The 21527-nt window shown below is 43.9% G+C and overlaps 1 protein-coding gene across 1 annotated transcript in view; it reads left to right on the top strand.

Annotated features, from left to right (window-relative positions):
- LOC122816707 (transformation/transcription domain associated protein) overlaps positions 1-21527 on the top strand; it is a gene marked incomplete in the record, with an annotated part of 2794447 nt that overhangs the window by 1314709 nt on the left and 1458211 nt on the right. The window contains 1 exon segment of the mRNA XM_044089697.1: positions 21032-21213. Coding sequence (XP_043945632.1) covers positions 21032-21213 — 182 coding nt within the window.

Genomic DNA, 21527 nt, shown 5'->3' with positions numbered 1-21527 from the left:
GGTTGCCCTGGCTTCTGCCAAATTGTGTAAAGCTTTTCTGAAGGGCACTTTTTTATTATGACCACCAGTTAAAGAAACAGTGCCCCCCTGGGATCTGACTTTAGTCCTTCAGGCTTTGACCTCTTTAGCCTTCAGGCTTTGACCTCTTCCCCCCTTCGAGCCAGCCGGTTCAGTTCCGAATAAGTTTTTGTCGTGGAAGACAGCCTTCTTGGTCGCCATCACGTCAGCCAAGAGAGTTTCAGAGTTGCAGGTTTTATCCTCCTTGCCCCCCTATTTGGTTTTCCACAAGGATAGGGTTTCGCTGCGTATGAACCCTTCCTTTCTTCCCAAGGTGTCCTCAGCAGCCAATATTAATCAGTCTATAAATTTGCCAGTCGTCTTCCCAAATTTCCAAAATAGAGGTGAACATAAGCTTCATTTGTTAGATGTCCATAGACAGCTTTGTTTTTACCTCCATAGGACTAAACCCTTCTGGAAGTCGGATCAATTGTTTGTCTCTTTTTCAAAACCATTTTTGGGCAAATCAGTTTCGAAAGTGTCCTTAGCAAGGTGGATCACTCTCTGTATTGCACAGGTTTATAAGGACAAAGGTTTATCTCTTCCTGGTGTATTGAAGGCTCATTCCACTACAGCAATGGTTACTTCTGCAGCTTTCTGGTCACGTGTTTTGTTAGATGATATCTGTGCAGCAGTGACTTGGGCCAATTCGCACACATTTATTTCTCATTATAAATTGGATCTTATTTCTAGAGGGAGAACATCCTTTGGCTCTGCGATGCTCAGGAATATCCTTCCATAAGGGCATCCCAGGAGTTATAGTAGCTGGGGACTCTGTCCCATATGTGCAGAATGAATGAAGTCAACTACTTCAGATAAAGAAGTTATGTTCTTACCATAATGTTCCATCTGAGTAGTCGACTTCATTCTTCTGAACCTTCCCTTCCTCCTTCCCCCTCACTTTCAGGTTTTTCCTGTTTAGGATTGTGATTATGTTGCCACTTGTGTCAGCAACCTCAATCTGGGGATAGATAGGACGAAGTGATGTAATATAGGTAAGGGAGGGGCTTGGAGCTCAGAGCTGATGCTTGAAAAGTTTTGCCGGCTCGGATCCGAATCGGATCTGTATACCCATATGTGCAGAAGAATGAAGTCTACTACTCAGATGGAATGTTATGGTAAGAACATAACTTCTTTTTTTCAAGCACTCTGGGTCTTCCCTTGACTCAGCCGGTACCATTACATGCCGGTTCCCCCTCCCTGCAAATGCAACAGGTGCATACACAAATGAGCACTGTCTATCTATGGCTTCTGAACCAGCTAAATTAAGCAGAATAAATGCCTTTGTACAGTCATCTTTGTCAGAAAATGCAGCTTGTATGAAAATATTGTACTTTTGTTCAAACACTCTACAGTTCTCTGCAATATTATTATCAAAGACGAGAGGAGCTGCTCTAAGCAGTCCTTCAGCCATGCCAACAAATTATAGTAAAACACATTGTAAATCCAGGCACCCTTGCAGTTGTATACACACAGCCATTACTTGTCATAACATTCAAATGCACACAAAGCTCTTCAAAATACTGTACTTTACGAAGTATGGTTTGAAGTGGCTGTATTTTGTGAATTAACTGCACTGTAATAGTGGACAAACTTGTGAGCTCTCTATATACTTTGGATACCTCAAATAGCTTTAATTAATGCAAAACAGTAGCACATACAGAAAAAACGCAGTCGTTTTTCTTATTTTGTACATTTTATGCGATTCAGACTTTATTTCAAACATTTTCCCATAGTTATTCGAATATTTTTTCAATATGTCACAGTTTCGGACATTTAGTGTACTTAAAAATTCGCTGAGAATGTTCTGAGTGCTTCATTGTATATTTTGCAAATAAGAACTCATTTATGTAAGCTTTGATACCTGAAATACTTTTTTGAACTCTCTTTTGCTAGTTATACGTGCATTAGAGATGATCCATTCCTCTCTTATTCCTCCACCATTAACGGAGTGCCTTCTCGGTCTTGAATCTGGATTTCTGGATCCCATTCTGACACCTTATCATTCGTATTGGTTTACCATTGAAGATAAACAGGCGGTGTAGTTCGTTTATATGCTTTATTACATAGAAACACATCAGGATGGATAGCAGCAGTACAAAATACAAACAAACTGATTGACAGACTACGCAGACTTATATTTTTGTTTCAACAACTTACTACAAAATGACAGGCTTGCACATGGTTAGTATTTATATACTTGTGCAAGGCTCTAGAAAGGTTCTTAAAGGTATACATACATATTGATCTACAACATGGTTCCTCAAATTTTAACGGTGACCAAAGGTACCAGGCTGTACTCGTTGGTAGTTCACATTTTTACCAGTGTTTCAAAAGAAGTATACCAGTAAAATTTATCTGAGCAAATCTGAAAAAGTTTTCTATTTAGATTTCCTCCAAAGGAATAGATCCCTTTTCTGTCTTTTTTCCATCCTGTACTTCCTGTCAGACCTGTTTCAGAAAAGGCTTCAGTTTCTCAAACAACAGAGTCCAGTTAGAAGCCATTTCCAATTTCCATATTGGACACAGTCAAACTTCCATAGCTGCACTGATGATTTCAAAGCCTTTCTAAATGGAATGTTCTTGTTGAGGCTCCCTATAAGGATCCATTTCTCCGTGGGGCATAACTATAATGCTGCAAGCCTTAACTATGCCTCCCTTTGAAACAGCCGTCATGGTGGTTCTAAAATTCCTCTCTTGTAAAACTGTTTTTCTGGTGGCAGTTAATTCTGTGAAAAGGGTTTCAGGACTTCAAGCACTGTCATTTTCCATAAGGATGGTGCATCTTTGAAACCCAGTTGAACCTTCCTTCCAAAGGTGGCACAGGAGGGGAACCTGAACCAGACTATACATTTGCCATTCTCCTTTTCAAAATGTTCTAATAAAGGAGAGTGTACTGTACATTTATTAGATTTTCATAGGCAGCTTAGATTTTATCTACATAGGAGCAAAGATATTAGGAAATCTGATCAACTCTCTGCATTTTCTTAAGATAATTTAGGCCACAGTGCATCTAAGGTCATGCACACTAGGTGGCTTTCTTATTGTATATATTTGTCTTTGACAAGCTGGGACTGTCTTTACACAAGAAGCCAAAAGCTCATTCGGCAAGGGCTATAGTTACGTTTACTGATTTTAAGGGCAAAGTTCCTATTGGCGAGTTTTGTGCTGCAGTGACTTGGGCTACTGTTGACACCTTTGCATCTCTACAAGCTTTATGTACAGTCCAAATCCCGTACATCGTTTGGCTCCATCATTCTCAGAAATATCCTTCCTTAATGCTTTCTCGGTCTTTGGTAGCTTGGGAATCTGTCCCAAAGTTGAGTCATATGGAAAAAGGCAACATTGGATACAAAAGTTATGTACTTAGCATAATGCTAGATCTGTGTTGTCTTATTTTCAACCACCAGTTCAACATCCCTCCCTCCATACTCCTTCCAGAATTGCTACCTGGTACTCCTCTTTGATTGGATAGACCTCCCCACAAATTGCTTTCCCACTTTATGGCCATTCCTTGTCCGTTAAGGATTGTGAGTATTGCTGTAATAGTGGAATAACTTTTCTGGTTATGAGTAGGCAAACTTGATATGGGTTAATTTGTGGAGTAGAGGGAATTATGGGTAGGGAAAGTCAGAACCCTGGATCCTCTGTTTCTAAAAGATGCCAAAGTCTGATCCAATCGAATCTGATAATCCAAAGGTTGAACCAGATACAAACAAGGCAACATGGGTCTATTGTTATAAGTACATAAATTTAGTTTTTACTGTCACACAAGCACATCATGTGCAGCACAAAGTCTGCAAGTCTTAATTGTCTCTGATTTTACCTAATGTCACTCAATATTTGTTTTTGTTTGTCCATACCTTTTACAGAATATTCTTGATTTTGCCTTATATTTTTACCCTGTCCATCCCCTCATAAAATTTTCAGTTTTCTAGTAAATTAGAGGATTACAGTCACACTGATGCTAGAGTATTAGAGTTTCCTAGTTTGTAGTTAATTTTGTCAGGAAAGTTCATGTTGATGCAAAACCTTTTCCATTAGTAAACTTGTGCATTGCACTTAGACCATGTGCAGCAGTTAATGTGATATTTACTTACCAAAAAAGAGGAAATCGACCAAACCTAATAGTGCAGGAAACATCCAATTTTGCATCATCAAGGTGACAAGTGTGATGTGAATACAAAAAGTAATTCCTTTGTAAGTCAGTGGAGATAGTTTGTGAGCAGGAAAAATAGTAAAATGAAGCAACAGAGTACCCAGTAAACTAAATGTGCAGAGTGGGAGGCCATCTTGTTAGTTCAGGGGAAAGAGAAGGATTGCGGGAAAGTGCAAAAATAGCTGTAAGTGATGTTTAAAAGAAGGAAGGAATTTACAGTTTATAAAGTTGGAATGAATTCTAGTTGTGAAAAATGAAGTTTCTGTGGTTTATTTTATTTTATGTTAATGTATGTGTCTCTGTTTTTGTTGTGATTTAATAAATTTGTTTATAAAGAAAAAAAATCTTGCCTTCCAAAATCTCTCAGAATTTAATAAAGAATTAAAGGAGTACCTTAAAATTAATACAAATGCTCAAGCTTTAAGAAAACTGGCTCACTGCAGTTTCACCTCCTTTATACAATACTAATTAATTTTAATAGTATTAGTACTAATTTCAGCTCCTTTAGCACATTTTTTTAAATTTAGTTGTTCAAACTCAGCTACATGTAATAGTCTGTGTGTCTATGTATAGATGTTCATCGTGTTACCCTGCTGCAGTCATCACACTTGGGTTTTCCTGTCGTCAGGCGGTCCCGCAGTCGGCCGGATTTCCAAAGTCTTGGTCCGACATCGGTTGCTGTCACCTCATCCCTGACGTCAGTGCGCCAGGGGTATATATATTGTAACCGATGCCATTTTCTTCAGTCTTTCTTGCCGCGTGGTGCCCGAAGCAAAAGCAGTTCGCAAGTGCCGGTCGGCCGACTCCTGAGATTTTAGAATTCGAATTTCAGACCGAAGTCTTCTATAAAGCTAAGAACCCCGTTGGGGAAACTTTTCTTGCCACCGATGTCAGAAAAAGTTAACAATTGTATTTCTTGTGGGAAGCAAATACCGCATAAGGATTTACATTCTTATTGCATACCTTGCCTAGGCCCTGATCACGACGTCACTTCTTGTCGTTTTTGTGCTAGATTTAATAAACGTACTATTAAAAGACGATTTGATTTCGCACAACACTTTTTTTGGTAGAAAATTTAATTACACCATGCCGTCGGAGCTACCGACTACCAGCGTGCACAAAAAGAGCAGGGACAAGGACCGACAGTCCAGGCCTAAGCCCGATTCCGAGGCCTCGGTTGATCCAGTCTCTGGTTCTCCGGTTATCAGTGAGGCTCTGACGCAGCCTCTGACTACCCCATTTCTGGTACCTGAGACCGCTACAGACATTTTGACGGAATGTACTAGGCCGACGCAGCCTTTTACTTCAGGCCCTTCCGACGATTTACCTTCCAAGGACGTCGGTGCTTCTGAAACGCCAACGGTTTCTGAAGGCGTTTTCAGACCGACGACTCTTACAGTCAAAACGTTTTCCAAGTCGAAGACTCCTTCTAAATCAAAAAAGGCTTCACTTCAGTCTCCTGTTCAAGGCCCTATGCCTAAGAAACAGATGCTCAAGATGGCTGAAGATTTGATTTCTATTATCAGGGGTTCTCAGCCTCCTCCTGACAAAAGGCCTAGACAAGTGGAAGATTCTGCTTCCTCTGAACAATTGTCTATTTCTTCAGATTCCTCTGAGGACCAAGACTATTCCTTCTCTCCTTATGAAGTTTCTGATGCTGAGGACTCTATTCCCTCAGCTTCTCCTCCAGAAGATTACTGTTTTGGGGAAACTTTACACACTATGAGGGAACATGTTCACTGGGAAGGTCAGGATTACTCTGATTCCAAGAAAAGGCTCAGAGAGTTTCTTTTACTCCCCCAACACAGACCCCTAGCCATCCCTCCTGTTTTGGACATTGTGGATGATGTCTATTTAGAATCAAGTTTCAACCCTGACTATCTACCTCCTGCCCCGGCCAAGCCTGACAGATACTACAGAGTACCTGATTCCCACAAATTTCTTTACAAAAGCCCAGTAGCTGACCCAGAGACTATCTCCCAGGGTCCCAAGGGGGCTAAGGCTTCCATGGCTAAAAATCCAGTACCTTCTGAAAGGGATTCAAGAGCTCTAGACAGATGGGGGGAAAAAGGTTTACACCTCAGCCACTTTAGCTATGAGAGCACTAAACTGTCAATTTCATATGCTTAAGTATCAGCAATTTCTGATCTCTCAGTTAAAACAAAAGATAACCACCTTCCCTCAACAATCTGAATTGAAAGAAGTACAGGATTTGTTGCACGCCACCGAGCAGGTGGGCAAACATACCTTACAATGTGGGTTTGATTCTTTAGAGGCCTCCTGCAGAGCAGCTGTCACTGGATCAGTTATACGTAGGCATGCCTGGTTAAAGGAGCAAAGTCTGCCTGATCATGTTAAAGCAAAACTACTAGATGCTCCCTTACAGCAGGATGTTCTTTTTGGTGTTAAAGCAGCAGAAGTTTTAAAGAAAATGGAAGATAAGGCAAAATCAATGCAGGCAGTCAAAGATTTCCTACAAGTACAACCCCCTCGCTTCAGCAGAAACTGGCCAACAAAAAATTGGTCCTTTCCAGCCACTGACAGGCCTCAGAGGGGTAAATACAGGCGCCCAAGGGGCAGAGGACAACCACAAGCTCAGTATAAACCTCGCCAATGGGGCACTCCAACCCAGAAGGGAGGAGAAGACAGGTCTCAATCCACCCAAAGGCAAACTCAGTGACTTGCACCTCAGCTGGCCAAACAAAGCTCTTTTGTCAGCCCCCCCAGGGGGAAAACTAGCACTATTTGCAGACAACTGGCACATGGTCACAAAGGACAAATGGGTCCTAGACATAATTTTACGAGGATACAGATTCCACTTTCACACCTTGCCAATAAAAAGAGGAATGCCAAACCTGCCACAAAATCAAAGGGCAGAGGCTCAAAAACAAATTACAGCTCTCATGGCCATGAGAGCCATTCAAAGGGTACCAACTCAAGAGCAAGGCCAAGGATTTTATTCAAGACTCTTCCTAGTACCCAGAAAAGAAAATGCGTGGAGACCAATTCTGGACCTTTAAATTCTAAACACGTACTTACAAGTTCCCAAATTCAAGAAGCCAACACTACAGCAGCTACTTCCCATGTTGGGCAAGGAAGCATGGCTGGTAACATTGGACCTCAAGGAGGCATATCTGCATGTCCCTATCAGACAAAGGTGCAGAAGATACCTCCGTTTCATTGCAAGTTCAACCCATTATCAATTCTCTGCACTGCCCTTTGGCTTATCTACTGCGCCCAGAGTATTCACAAAATGCCTGGCACCAGTAATTGCATACTGCAGACAGAGGAATTCAAATATATCCATACCTGGACGACTGCCTCATCCAAGCAGAAAGAAAAGATATTCTCCTACAACATCTGGCTTTTGTGAAGCATCTACTAAATTGTCTGCGGTACACAGTAAACGAAAAGAAGTCAAAACTAGTACCCTCACAAAAAATGACATTCCTGGGTGCCAGCTTGGACACAACGGCCCAGAAGGCTTATCTTACACCAGACAAGCAATTACAACTGACTCAATATTTCAATTCTGCAGGCTTTGGGCTTCATGGCATCTTGCATTCTGATAATACCATTTGCAAAACTGCATATGAGGAAATGACAGTGGTACCTAAAAAGCGTATGGTCTCAACACAGCCACAGCTTGGACACAGTGATATCTCTCATTCCCTGCCTTCAACAGGAATTTCTATGGTGGGCACAGGCATGTCACCTCAACAAGGGTCAGCCTTTCACCTTGCCCCCACCCAGGCAAACTATCACAACAGATGCTTCAGACTATGCCTGGGGGGCACACATGGCAGGGCAATGCATTCAAGGCCTATGGACTGCAGAACAAAGAAAACTGCACATAAACCAAAAAGAGATGCTAGCTGTACAGAAAGCTCTGACAGCCTTCAAGGATCTACTGCAGCCAGGACAACTTGCAATAAAGACGGACAACACCACAGTAATGTGATACATAAACAAGGGGGCACACATTCCTACCGTCTTTGCAGGCAAGCAATAATCTTATGGAACACAGCTCTGGCCTACCAAGTCCAGTTACAAGCTCAATTCCTGCCAGGACAGAAAAACACATTGGCAGACGACCTAAGCAGAAACATCAAAGATCCCCACGAGTGGAAGCTAGACCCACAAATATTTACGATGATAACTCAAAGATGGGGCCTACCAAATATAGACCTGTTTGCCAGTCCTCAAAACTACCAGCTGACAAAATTTTGTACAAGGACATTCCACCATCAATCTTGGAAAGTGGACGCTCTCTCCTTCAGTTGGAAAAACCTGACAGCATATGCCTTTCTTCCATTACCTCGTCTCACAAAGGTACTTTTGAAGGTCCGTCTCACAAAGGTACTTTTGAAGGTCAAAAAGGAGAAACCTCGAATGATTCTCATAGCCCCAGACTGGCCATGCCAGCACTGGTACCTGCTACTGAAGAATATGGTTCAAAGCCCACCATGGATATTGCCTCAAATACCTCATTTGCTCATGCAGCAGAGCAAGCAGATTGTACACAACCAGATCAAAACCTTAAACCTGGCTGCATGGCAAATCATTTAAGTATCCAACCTGCACCTCTTTCACAAGCAGTACTGGATGTTATTCTAGAAGCCAGGAGGCCAAGCACCAGGAAGGCTTACTCGGACAAATGGAAAAGGTTTTCTGCTTGGAACCAAGCTAAAGGCCAAGACACAACTCGGCCTCATATGCCTCACATTCTGCAGTATTTAGCTGAGATGTTGCGTAAAGGACTTTCCTTCTCCTCAATTAAGATCCATGCATCAGCTATTTCAGCTCACTACGACACGACTCCACCTTTATTTTCAAATCCTCTCCTAAGACAGTTCTTCAGAGGGGCAAAAAACATTAGACCACCTAGAAGAGCTCCTACACCAACATGGGACCTCAACTTTGTTCTGGAAAAATGATTCTGCTATACCCATCATGGGAAACCAGTTCCTCCTACCATTAGATCCCACTCTACCAGGGCAACAGCTCCCTCTACAGCCTTTCTCAGGAGGGTTCCTACCAAGGAAATTTTAGAAGCTGCAACTTGGAGTTCTGTACACACCTTCACCAAACACTGTCACTTACCTCTTTGTTCTAAGTCCAGGGCAGGCTTCGCCACTGCAGTTCTGCAGGGCCTCATTGCCTCCACCAACCCTCTATGATGCCTCCACCCTACCTTAGCTTTGGGACTCAACCCAAGTGTGATGACTGCAGCAGGGTAACACGATGAACATAGTACAGTTTTGTACCTACCATAAATGTAGATGTTCGAGTGTTCACCCTGCTGCAGTCCAGGTTACCCTCCCTCCAACCCCTCTGATCTACTGGCTAAATCTTTGCTATGCCTTACTGATGTATTTGCTTATAGCTGAAGGGATTTTGTGTCTGTACAGTGTTCACACCTTTTGGTACTAATTTGGATCACCTTTTTGGGGGCACGTGACATCTGGGGCAAGAAAAACTGAAGAAAATGGCGTCTGTTGCAATATATATATACCCCTGGCGCACTGACGTCAGGGATGAGGCGACAGCAACCGACGTCGGACCAAGGCTTTGGAAATCCAGCCGACTGCGGGACTGCCTGATGACAGGATAACCCAAGTGTGATGACTGCAGCAGGGTGAACACTCGAACATCTACATTTATGGTAGGTACAAAACTGTACTTTTCAAACTGTACATCTTTTCTATTATTGTGCTACCAAATGACCTGAGTTGGAGTTGAAAAGGGTATTACTCTACACTTTTAACCTGTACAGGCAAACAAAGTAAGTGTGTGCTGAAGCAGTTAAGGTATTACACTGAAAGGGCAAAAGAATTTACATGGAGTGATCAACTTTGTTTAAGCAAGGTAGACCTAGATCTGTATCTGAACAAATCTTTCCTAAATGACCAAGCTGATTGTATTAACGTCTGATCTGAAGTAGTTAACTTAATTTGATCAGCAATCTGTGGGTTACAGATCCGATATGGATCCGAGCCGGCAGCATACCAAGCTAAAGATCTGAGCTCCAAGCTCCACCCCCTTACCCATACTATCCTGCAACCCCCTTCCAATCCTCAGATCTCTTTGCCGCGGCTTTGCCAAGCACGGGATTTTTTGAGCTCCAGGCGAGTGTAACTTTTTCTAGTAATAATCTTAAAATATTTGGGTAGTATAGTGGTTGTGTGTTTGTAGTATTTTCTATATCTTTTTTGATACATTAGTCCTATTCTTTTCTAATCTATCCCTTCTTATCCTTGGTAATTTCTATCTCCTAGTAGGCCCTTCCTTTTCGTTTAGGTGTGTGTGTGTGTGTGTGTGTGTGTGTGTGTGTGTGTGTGTGTGTGAAGGGTATGGCTGAAAGCCAGAAAACTACCTTTTCTAAATGTACTGAGTGTGGCCATAAGCTGTCGCCAGCGGATGGTCACACTCAGTGCATTCTTTGCTTGGGGGTTTCTCACCTTTCCTCAGGCTGCCAGATCTGTGCAGCTTTTAACCCCCGGGCCTTGCGAGATATGAAGAACAAGCTGATTTTGGTGGGTCTTCTACTCGTGGAATCAGCTTCTTCTTCCTCTTCTCCCTCTGTAGCAACAACTGCGGCTGTGGTCGCCCAACCATCTGGCTCCTCCCCTGGCTGGGACTCACCCTCCCACCTCATCCCAGGGAGAGCGAGAGGCAAAAAAGGACAGGAAAGAGAGTATGGAGAGAGAGAAAGAGAGAGAGAGAAGCCACAAACGGCGGGCCTGATTGGACCCCTCGTCCCCTCCAACTAAGGTTCTCTCCTCCCCATTAAAGGTTACCAAGCCTCCTTCCCCACGACTCCATTCCCCATGCTTCTCTCTGGAGGAGGAGGCACCACCACCTTCGAGGTCGTCGCGTCGGCCCTCCCAGCCGACTTCGGTGGCCTCGTCCAGATCTACTCGTAGCCTCTCTGAGGCAGATATGGATCGGATGCTTCCTGCAAACTCAGCTGCAGATGGGAGTGTTGCTGCCTCCCCCCCCCCCCTCCGGGGGGAGTTCGGCTCCACTGTTTGCCCCGATAGCTCCTTCTCCGATCCACTGCCAGGTTTTGGGGTCTTTGGATCCAAGGAGCCTCTGAGTCAGGGAGTCGGTGCTATTGATTATTGCTACCTCGACGCCGGCCATGCCCTCAAGCTTATCGGATCCCTTTTCAGAGCCGAGAGTCGGGCAACAGATCCAAGGGGGTGAGTGTGTCTTCGGCTCATTTGCAGTCAGAGCACACTGTCCACTTGGATCCGACCGCTTCGGCTCCGACACCGATCCATTCGTCGGATCCGAGGGTTCCTGCCAACTGTCTTAGAGAGGCTGGTTCCCCATCGACATTCGATGTTATGGAGAGGGTTCTCTCTAGAGGATTGAGACCCCTCACTCTTTCCTCGGGATCCACCCCCGCTCCCACGCAGCTCTGTTTGTCCTCCATCATCCAGTCCCAGGGACAGCCTGCATCGTTGATGCCCCCAGCCAGTTCCCCTGGAGGAACATGAATCCGTTGGTAAGCCCCCCTCGGACAGTCTCCCCGAGGAGATTCCTCACAAACATGTGTGCAAAAGGAGGCACTTGGACTCCCCTGAGTCCCTCACCAAGAATACCGATTTGGAGGAAGGGGAAGGTTCTCCCAAGTCACCCCCAACCACGTTTCCTTCGGAGACATTATGGAAATACTCCGCCAAAGGGGGGGGGGGGGGTCTGCCAAAAAACCTTCCTCGGATGAGTCGGTATTCCTGTAGGTGTTCGACACAGGCCCATCTACCTCTTGGTTGTCCCCCCCCCCCCCCCGGCCAACCCCCTGGTCGACCTGATTACCACCAGGGCGTGGAAGGATCCGGACACTGTAGAGACGATCCCCAGGACACCCGACAAGATTCTGAGTCCCCCTGCAGACAAAGCTTCGTGGCGCAAGGGTTCTCGTCTAGATGCCATGGTGGTGGTGGCGGCCACCAAAAAGGAACTAGCTCAGGACAGTTCTTCATTCCATCCCCCTGACAAGGAGTCTCGGGCAATGGACCGTATTGGAAAATGGATGTTTGCTACAGCTACCTTCTCTATTAGGGCGCTGAATTACTTGGCCCATGTAATCTGACTGCAGTGGGACCTGGTTAGAGTATGCTGAGTCTCCCCCAGAGTCCATGTTTGCCAAGGATAAACGGACTTTCTCTGCTCGTATGGCCACTCTCAAATCAGTGTCTTAATACGTCTATGCGTCTACTCTCCCATGCCACAGAAGGAGCCGCTAGAGCTAACGGGTCCGGTATCACCTTAAGGAGTCATGCCTGGCTTTGGCTTTGCGATTTTTTGGAACCTTTCAAGGCGTTCTTCGCGAATGCACCCTTTGACGGGTCTACCCTGTTCAGGAAGACTGTCCACGAGACGCTGGTCCAGAGCGAGAAAGACGGGAAAACACTGTCAGCTGTCTAATTCTGCTTCTCTACCCCTCAAAGGTCCTTCTCCAGGAACCAGCGAGGGCTGAAGAAGATGTGGTTCCGGAAATCTCAGCAGGCCTGGAACACTCAGGACTCCTTCTCTCCCAGAGGCAGAGGGGGACAAGGTGGATGTCAGCCCAGAGGCAGAGGGGGTCCGAAGAACTTCGGATCACAGGAAACCTTTTCCGATCGACCCGCGCAGCAGCCCTGAGGGGTTTCCCGACTGCTCCTCTCTGGAGGCAGTCGGGGGGGGGGGGCATTTTTCGAGGCACCTGGCTCAATGGGAGTCCATCACGACAGATCGCTGGGTGCTTCAGATAATATCCAGAGGCTATTCAATCCTTCATAAACAAGCCCCCTTACTCAAGGCGCCTCCCAGATGTCCCACCCACTCAAAGGGAGGCTGCGGCTTTGGAAATAAAAAAGAGCCATCCAGCATGTGCCCCCAGACCAGTCCGGATCAGGCATCTACTCCAGGTTCTTTCCGGTGCCAAGAAAGACTGGGGACTTGAGGCCGATTCTTGACCTGTCAACATTGAACCTTTTCGTTGCCAAGGAGAAATTCCGGATGGTCACGCTCCAGTCCATCCTGCCCCTTTTACAGGAGGAGGACTGGATGTGCTCCATAGACCTCAAGGATGCGTACTACCATATTCTCATGGACATACTTTGCAGGAGGTTTCTCCGCTTTCGGCTAGGGGCCAGTCACATTACCAGTTCAGGGTGCTACCCTTCGGTGTCACCACAGCCCCCAGGGTGTTCACCAAGGTCATGGCAGTTGTAGCGACCCACCTGAGGCTACAGGGCATACAGGTCTTCCTGTACCTAGACGACTGGTTCCTCACCAGGCATCTACTCTCTCTAGCCAGGGACTTCTTCCTCCATTCATTATCTCAGTTGGGGATCACTATAAATGTCAAGACGTTGTTCCTCCAACCTGTTCAGGTTATAGACTTTATAGGGGCCAGGATAGATTCCCTTCAGGCCAAGGCTTTCCTAACGCCGACAGGCTTCACAGCATGAACCTACATGTACTAGCTCTTCTTCAGTCTCCTGCTCCCCCAGCAGAGTTAGTCCTGAGAGCTTTGGGGTCCATGGCGGTAGCGATCAATTTGATCCCTTACGCTTGTCTGCATATGAGGGTTTTACAGTGGACTTTGCAAGTCCAGTGGTCCATTCTACACCATCCGCTAGACTTGCAGATTCCCCTCAGCAGGGTTTGCAGGAACTCCCTCATGTGGTGGCTCCAATCCCGAGCCCTTCGGGAAGGACGACCTTTCGTTATGCTTCTACCCCAGGCCACAGTGACCATGGACGCCTCCCGCCTAGGGTGGGGGGGCATTGTGCAGACAGGACTGTCCAAGGCACATGGAATCAGACAGAGACCGTTCTGCATATAAATGTACTGGAGATGAGGGTGGTCCTTTTAGCGTTGCAGGCCCTTCATGCCTTCCTTCCTCCGGGGACTATTGCAATTCAGTCAGATAATATGTCTGTGTATATCAACAAGCAGGGGGGGAACCAGGTCTTACCCTCTTTGCCAAGAAGCCATGAGAGTTTGGGAATGGGCGATCTCCACCAACCGCTTCCTGTTAGCGATGCACATTCCGGGTCGGTCCAACATTCTGCCGGACAAATTGAGCAGAACTATCCTCTCCCCTTACAAGTGGTCTCTGAATTCTTCCGTAGCGGAACAGATCTTCCGCAAGTGGGGTCAGCCTTACTGCGATCTCTTCGCATCGCCTTCCAACGTGAAGTGCAGCAAGTTTTTCACTCTAATTTCTCCTTTAGGGGAAGCCCCCACAGACGTTCTAGTCCATGCTTGGCCGCCCGGTCTTCTTTACATATATCCACCACTTCCGCTGATGACAAAATTTTTGCAGAAAGCTCGTCGGTTGGGGAGCAAGATTATCCTCATAGCCTCATTCTGGCCTCATCAAGTCTGGCTCCCCTGCCTACGGTGTCATCTTATAGCTCCTCTCTGGATCTTGGATCCCGTTCCGTATCTGATTTCTCACCCTTCGGGAATGGCCCCTCCGAACCTGGACGATCTCAAGCTCTCAGCTTGGCTGATCCAGTTCCCTTAGTTGCCAGGACTCTCGGAATCTCTTCCCTAGTCAAGTCCATTCTGGTGGTGGCGCATAAACCCTCTACCAGGAAGATTTACAATAGTAAATGGAAACATTTTTCCATTTGGGCTTCACATAAGAACGTGGATCCTTTTACCACTCCAATTCCAGCGGTTCTGTAATTCTTGTCTCATATTTTTCAGCAGGGGGGCCAATTCATCTACTCTAAAGGTTCGGCTGGCTGCTATTTCCCATTACCTTATTGGAGACAACTTTGGTTCTCACTGCTACCAGAATTTGTAAGGCCTTTCCAAAAGGTACCTTTCTTTTGAGACCTCCTATTCGAAATTCATCCCCACCGTGGGACCTGACCTTGGTTCTTCAGGCGTTGGTCGCGCCTCTGTTTGAGCCCACAACTTCCGTTGATCTGAAGTTCTTGTCATGGAAGACTGCCTTTTTGGTAGCCATTACCTCAGCCAGGAGAGTGTTGGAGCTTCAGGCTCTTTCTATCAAACCTTCATACCTTGTATTTCACAAAGACAAGGTATCTCTCAGGACTAATCCCTCTCCTCTTCTCAAAGTTGCTTCTGAGACGAACATTAATCAATCCATCAATTTGCCGATTTTTTTTCCCCAGTTACCAGAGCAAAGGGGCGTACAAACTTAATTTACTGGATGTTCACAGACAGTTACGTTTTTATTTACACAGGACGGCTGTCTTCCATAAATGTGACCAACTTTTGTCTCCTTTGTAAAATCCTTTCTAGGGAAACCGATTTCTAAAGTGACTCTCTTCAGGTGGATTTCGAGTTGTATTCTCTTGGCATGTAGAGAATCTGGCTTGCCAGAACCAATGGAAGTTCATGCTCATTCTATGCGTTCTATGGCAACGTCTGCTGCATTCTGGTCTAGCATTTCCCTGGATGACATTTGTTCAGCGGCTACCTGGGCGTCCTCTCACACCTTTATTTCTCATTAAAAGCTAGATTTGGTGTCTAGAGGAAGGGGCTGCTTTTGGCTCTGCAGTGCTCCAGAATATTCTTCCTTGAAGGCCTCCCAAGATTTCGGGTAGCTGGGGACTCTGTCCCACAGGTTGCTGATCAAATGAAGTTGACTACTTCAGATAAAGAAGTTATGTACTCACCATAATGTTCCATCTGAGTAGGTAGCTTCATTTGTCAGCAGCCGTCCCTCCCTCCTTCCCCCTAACCTGAATAGTTATTTTAGCTGAACTCGAGGTTCAGATGCTCAAGTTTTGTTTTGTCTCTGAGTCAAGTCTTCTCAGGTTGTTAGTTTGTTTTGTTGTTTGTGCAGGTGGCAAATGCGATCTGAGGATTGGAAGGAGATTGCAGGGTAGTATGGGTAAGGGGGTGGAGCTTGGAGCTCTGATCTTTAGCTTGGTATGTTGCCGGCTCGGATCCGTATCGGATCCGTAACCCACAGGTTGCTGACAAATGAAGTTACCTACTCAGATTGAACGTTATGGTGAACTTCTTTTTATGGCCACCAAGGCAAAGTGCTACAATAACATCTGAAAACACATTACCTTGCCCAAATATTACAAACTGGATGTAAACACCTGAAACAAGGCAAGGTATATTACTGCAGTGTTACAGTGGATATCACATTTTTGAGGGTGGGGGAAGTACTGAGTTGGCAGATTTCTGACAAAGTACTCTGTAATCTGAACTGCCGAGGCATAGTAAGGCCTTAATAAGTTTTTGGCTGGAAAAAAGAACTAAAAAATGGATACCAAATTTAATCCAACTGCAGTCAAAACACTGAGTACTGTAAAGGAGATAAATGGGCAGGAACTTTAGAAGAGAGAAGGAGCAAACTACATAGAAGTAGAGAATGGGTGTGAACAATAAATGCATACTGATGTACAAGAGGAGGAATAAGGTTTCAGGAAAGGCAGAATTTGAGCAATTTATGCAATGTTGGAGTGAATGAAAACTGTCAAAAAGAAAACCATATGTGTATAATGCTTGAATGAAGTAAAGATGTTTAAAAATGCTTAGAAATGTACAACCTTACCTGTCAGAATGACAGGCATTCTATCAGGTATGACATTAATGCAGTGGATTTGTCATGGACAGTGGCAGCTAATAGGCCAGTCACTCAGAAACATAGCTGGCTGAGGGCTCTGCTTCTTCCAGATTGTCAAAGCAGAGCTTCGTGATATGTAAAGAACCATACTTGCTGTTCTATAAAGATACTAGCCCAACTGTGTATACTAGCCTAACTTTTTTATGCCAGAGGTTTTTACAGAGCTAGCTGTGAAACAAGACATGCACCTTACTATGTACTTCCCTACACCTCAAAATAAAGGGGAATGATTTTTCACTTCCTGGATGAGTACAGACAGTTGAGGTACTACCTATGTAGAACTAAACCCATTAAAACAGTCAGTTTGTCTCCTTTGCAGGAAACACATAGGGACTTGAAGTGGCAAAACATACAGTTTGAGAATGGGTAGTATATTGCATTATCTGTTTTGTTGCAAGGGTTATGGAGGGGGCACTACAGGGAAGTCTGCGTCCATTTTATAAGAGATACGACTGTTGTCAGTACCTACTTAAAAGGGTTTTATGCCCAGAATATTTTTCAGAGACGGCTCTGCCAGACCCTCTCTTCACACCTCTTTTGTAACACTACAGCCTGGATGTAATTTTCAGGGCAAGGACTGGATTCACTTTTACTGTCCTTAAAGGCATTCCTCAGCCCTCCTAAAAGCAATATGCCAGCCACCTTACCTAGAAAGGGTCAGCTTTAGGAGTCTTCCCTGTTATAATGACTGCAGCAGTGATCCACACAAAAAAACATAATACAGTTATTTGGGTAACTTATCATAATAGTAGCTGTTCAGTGCATGTTGTTGAGCTCCAAACTTGAGGCTCGTTATGGGTCATCATTTAAGAGTTTACTAAGGGCAAAACCTGAGCCAGAAACCCATTCAACCAGGTGTGTATGGATTTCTTGGAAAACTCCACAGACTTGCAGCACTTTCACTGTGTAAAGGTAAGAAGTTCAGTAATCTATGTGCCATGTATGGAAAGAATGAGTTCATAATTTAAGAATTAGAGTAAGATTTGCAAATATAGTTGTTCCGTACATCAGCTTTGTGTTGGGAAAGTTAATACCCAGGGGCGCAGCTAAAATTTCATTATGAGGACAGTTATACCCAACAGAAAATGCTTGATGCTTCAAATGTCTCCTTATGAAAGGTGAGAAATCCCTAGTAATGTTTCAAATGTCTTCTCATGAAATGTGAGAAATCCCTAGTACCTTCTGACTTCGAGGGAATGTTGCTTAAATCTGAAAATCAGGCCAAACATCAGACTCAACCACCAACAGAAATCTCTGTAGCAGTGGGTGCAACAGTGACCACAAAGTCTGTTATTAACAGTAAATTCTGTACATTACTGTACCATCTTTCACATCCTCACAGACAAGTCTACAGTGATGCAGTTCACTTTTTTGATGTACCTCTTCTGCATAATGGTTACAGAGGTATGGAATGTGGCCCAGGTGGGCGTCCTTCATCTCTTCTTGGAAAACTCTTTGGCAGACCAGCTGAGAATGACAAAGGCAGACTGTCTCAACTGGATGCTGGACAGAGATGCCTTCTGGAGCCGGTGTCTTTCTCCAGTTATTTCCCATTCATATGTCAAACCTCATCAACAGTGAGGGTCTCCAGAGATTTAATGTTATGGGTGGATATTAACATGACTGTGCTTTCCAGGTTTATCTGTTACATTTTATTTATTTCTTTTTTTTTCTTTCTTTCTTTTGTTTTTAATCCTTGCTTAATTGTTTGCTTGTGGCATTTTCTTTTGCTTGGCTGTAGATAAAGTAGGACTAATTCTGAGGATGGGGAGATCTTGTATTGCTGGCTTAGGTGCAGACTTATGGACACTTATGTATTCCTTGATTGCAGAATCTGTCAAACTGAAAAAAGTGATGCTGAGAGATCACCTGAAGGAGTCCCTAAGTGCCTGTCCATTTTATTGAAGTGTCTTGATACAGTTTTTAGTCATTTGTTATATACAGTTGCTTGTCTGCTTCCCCAGGAACTCTTTCCCAGCATAAGCCTTTCTTATTATCTGTGCAGAGGTCTTAAAGTACTGGTTGGTATGGAGTGGCTGATATCCTTAAGACAAAGCATTGTTTTTGTTGTCTTTTAGTGTTGGTGATATGTTTGGATCATAGATGGTCTGTCATCTTGGTTTGTGGTACCTGCTAATACTGTGAAATTAATGAATGTCTTCCTCTGTTTTTAGCACTTACCCTATCATTGATGTGGCTGTCCTTGTCATACATTTCTGAAAGCTTTCTGTGCAGGAGGGCTGTGTTAGACTGTTTTGTAAGTTATTTTTTTTATAAAACAATACAACCAAAATATAACATTAAGAATACTTTTTATTTTATTTTATTTTGCATTTGTTGACCGGGCTAGTCTAACTGGATATATGCCCATTTTCAGTAGAGGCCCGGGGAGAAAAGCTCCAAGCATGAACAGTGACAAAGTTTACAATATATAAAAAGACACGTAAATTCACAGTACAGAGGCAACATTGGTCAAAAGAAAAATTATACTAAACACAATAGTAAGTTTGAGCAAGACCCAATTAGGAGAGAAACACTTTTATTTTATCCTCATACTGTGAAGGAAAGTGTAGTGACCAGAATTAGAGGCATAGGTTAGAGGAGTAGAGAAAGGGGTGAGAGCAGGAAGGGGAAAGAGATATCAGTCTGGGTTCGCACAGTACTTGTAGGATTTAATAGGATGGTCTTTAATTGGCTCATCTCCCAGTGACTGACAATGAGATTTCCCATTTCCATCTAATAATACTAGTCTGTTATCACTGTTACAAAGATATGTTGACTGAGCATTTTTCTCAGAAAATAGGTTTATATTATAGCAATAACCCACGCCTGGGTGTGGGTAATGCTGGATTTACCCACGGTTGGCGTGGTTTGGTCACAAGGGCGAAGCCCGAGTGGCCAAACAAAGCCAACCGTGGGTAAATCCAGCATTACCCACACCCAGAAGTGGTTATTATTATACAATGACATTATTTAAGAAAAAAAATAATTACTTTTCTTAAATAATGGCATTGTATAATGCCTCCTTGCTACCCTTCCGCAGCTGTCTGGTATTCTGCGGCGGTTCTGATGTACTGCGCATGCGTATGCCTACACAGTACATCCGAGCTGTGGGCAAAAGCAACGGAGAAAGCAAGATCTCAGTTGCTTTTTACTGTTTCGCTATGTTAAATGGGTTTAACATAGCGAGACAGCTTTAAAAAAAGCAACAGAGAATCTCCGTTGCTTATTTTAAAGCTGTCTCGCTATGTTAAACCTATTTAACATAGCGAGACAGGTTTAAAAAAAAAGCAATGGAGAAAGCAAGATCTCCGTTGCTTTTTACAAACTGTTTCGCTATGTTAAATGGGTTTAACATAGCGAGACAGCTTTGAAATAAGCAAAGGAGATATCCGCTGCTTATTTTAAAGCTGTCTCGCTATGTTAAACCCATTTAACATAGTGAGACAGGTTTAAAAAAAAAAGCAACGGAGAAAGCAAGATCTCCGTTGCTTTTTTTAAACCTGTCTCGCTATGTTAAACTCCTTTAACATAGCGAGACAGTGTTTTAAAAAAGACTTATACTAATGGAAAACGTCCGGGCGACCAGACCTTTTTCCATTAGTATAAGTCGATTTACAATGTGCACGCTGACCAATCAGCGTGCACGTTTTGGAATATTAATGGGGGGTCATGGTATAATTGTACTTGAACAGCTCCATCCTGTGTCTGATGTCAAGGTCCTATTACAGATGCTTCCAAGTTCCAAGCCTTTTGTTCCTTGGAAATCTCTCTCTCTTTTTTTTTTTGGAGGGTTAGAAAAGAAATGGGGAAAAGGTTAAGCTTTCTACATGTAAAGTTTTGTGTCTTTATAAATGTATGAAGATTTAATCGAGATGATTTTTTTAAGCAGCAAAGAGAAGAAGACTGTAGGAATTCTTTTATGAAGGTTTACAGATGGTGCATTTCTGAGAGATGTTGAATAAGTAGTGGCTACCTAGTAACAAACATTTTACATGGTTATGCTGTAAGAATAGTAACTGAGCTTTACTACCTTGAAAATGCTGTCTGTTTTTCCATTCAGCATGTAATTCTAAGCTTTCCAGCAGGGAAATAAAATTTGTTCTGTGTTTTGTAGTATAAACGCAAAATTGCCGTTATTATTTCTAGTTGCTGGTTCCAGGCTATGTGAACAAGTTTTTTTTTTATGTGCACAGATCATAAGCATTATTGTGAAGAATGATGACAGATGGCTAGCAAGTCAGCATGCGTTGGTGAACCATTTGAAGAAAGTGTGGGTGAATGAAGCCTTCCAGGAGAGGCATCGGAAGGAGAACATGGCTGCAACAAACTGGAAAGAGCCCAAACTGCTTGCTTATTGTTTGCTAAATTATTGCAGGTATGTGTGCAGGATATTGATTATCTTTGAGACAAATTAATTCAGTAGGCACTTTGGGACATTTTGTTCACTTTTTGGTATTCTTAGTCTTGTGTGTACCCTTGCTTTTGCTACACATTACTCTACCTTTGAATCCTTCCCTTTTTTAGCCAGCAAGGGAGCACCATTCATGGGTTGGTAGATCGCACCTCCAGCATTCTTTCTTTCCTGCATCTTGACAGCATCATCTTTAATTTTGCTGCGTGTGCTCAGTTGCTTTGTCGGTTTTATTGTAATTATTATTATTAAGTTTAAAGTAGGTAACCCTATTTTTT

This window comes from Protopterus annectens, chromosome 12.part0, assembly GCF_019279795.1.
Source record: "Protopterus annectens isolate FY-2018-M chromosome 12.part0, PAN1.0, whole genome shotgun sequence".
Taxonomy (NCBI): Eukaryota; Metazoa; Chordata; order Ceratodontiformes; family Protopteridae; genus Protopterus; species Protopterus annectens.
This window is presented reverse-complemented; position numbering and strand designations above follow the sequence as displayed.